The sequence below is a fragment of the Buceros rhinoceros genome, unplaced genomic scaffold, assembly GCF_000710305.1.
Source record: "Buceros rhinoceros silvestris isolate BGI_N320 unplaced genomic scaffold, ASM71030v1 scaffold16197, whole genome shotgun sequence".
Taxonomy (NCBI): Eukaryota; Metazoa; Chordata; class Aves; order Bucerotiformes; family Bucerotidae; genus Buceros; species Buceros rhinoceros.
In genome coordinates, this window is record NW_010424097.1 from 2399 (window position 1) to 3455 (window position 1057).

Genomic DNA, 1057 nt, shown 5'->3' on the forward strand with positions numbered 1-1057 from the left:
TCGCCTTCTGAGCCGGCTCTGCCAGGAGCTGCCCTCCGGCCTGGCGTACATGCTGGACATCAGCCCCGTGGTCCACCGCATCTGGGCTGCGCCGCCCTCCGAGCGGGCCGACCCGGCCCTGCTCTATCACAAATGCCAGGTGCTGTTTTTTCTCACCGGTGCCTTTTTCTTCTCATACCCTTACCCTGAGAAGTGGTTCCCTGGGAAATGTCACTTCTTCGGGCAGAGCCATCAGATTTTTCACGTGTGCCTGATGCTCTGCACGCTGGCGCAGATCGAGGCGGTGGTGTTGGACTACGAGTCCAGGCGACAGATCTATGCCGCTCTTCAGGGTGATTTGGCGAACAACTTCTCTGTCCTGTGCCTCTTCACAGTGACCTGCTCTGTCCTTACGGCCGCTTACATGGCCCGGAAGGTGAAGGACAAGCTGAGCTTCAAAGAAGAGTAAGAGTCCTGGAGGAGAAGGAGGTGAGCTCACCTGAACGGTTGATCTGCAGGCAGCTGTGGCGATGCTGGCGTGAACCAGACCACAAATCTTGAGAAGAGGAACAAAACGCTTTGCGAACTGTTCCTCAGTGGTGTTCTCTACAGGGAGAGAAAGGGCGAGCTGCTTTTAATGCTTTTTTAATTCAGAATTAGTTCCGGCTTGCTCTTATAATGGTACACTGGTTTAATTCATGTGTCTGAATAAACAGATGGAACAAAATGTTGTTAGTGCTGCAGCCCCGTACCCTGGGAAAGGTTCCTGGAAACCACTGTGTCTCACAGCAGAAGGTAAGGAGATGCCATTGAACCCCTCTTAGAATCTCACCCATGGAGCCGGAGCTCTATAATCCACCATCGAGGGCAGTGCGTTTATTTAATACCATTTCAGGCCCCTGTACGCGGCCTGGGGAGCTGTACGGAGCTGCCCGTGCAGGGATGGGGCCCTGTCCCTCAGCCGGTGGCAGCGGCAGGGGGTGTCTGAGAGTCGCGGACCTCAGAAGCGCGGTCTGAGAGGTGGGACAGCGGGTCTGGGCAGGGTCTGAGGGACGCTGAGCCCCAGGGCACCCGCCCT

The 1057-nt window shown here is 56.3% G+C and overlaps 1 protein-coding gene across 1 annotated transcript in view; it reads left to right on the forward strand.

The window, feature by feature from the left end:
• PAQR7 (progestin and adipoQ receptor family member VII) overlaps positions 1-448 on the forward strand; it is a 1314-nt gene extending 866 nt beyond the window's left edge. The window contains exon 3 of the mRNA XM_010140669.1: positions 1-448. Within this exon, the coding sequence (XP_010138971.1) occupies positions 1-448 (448 nt within the window).
• Positions 449-1057: the final 609 nt, after the last annotated feature.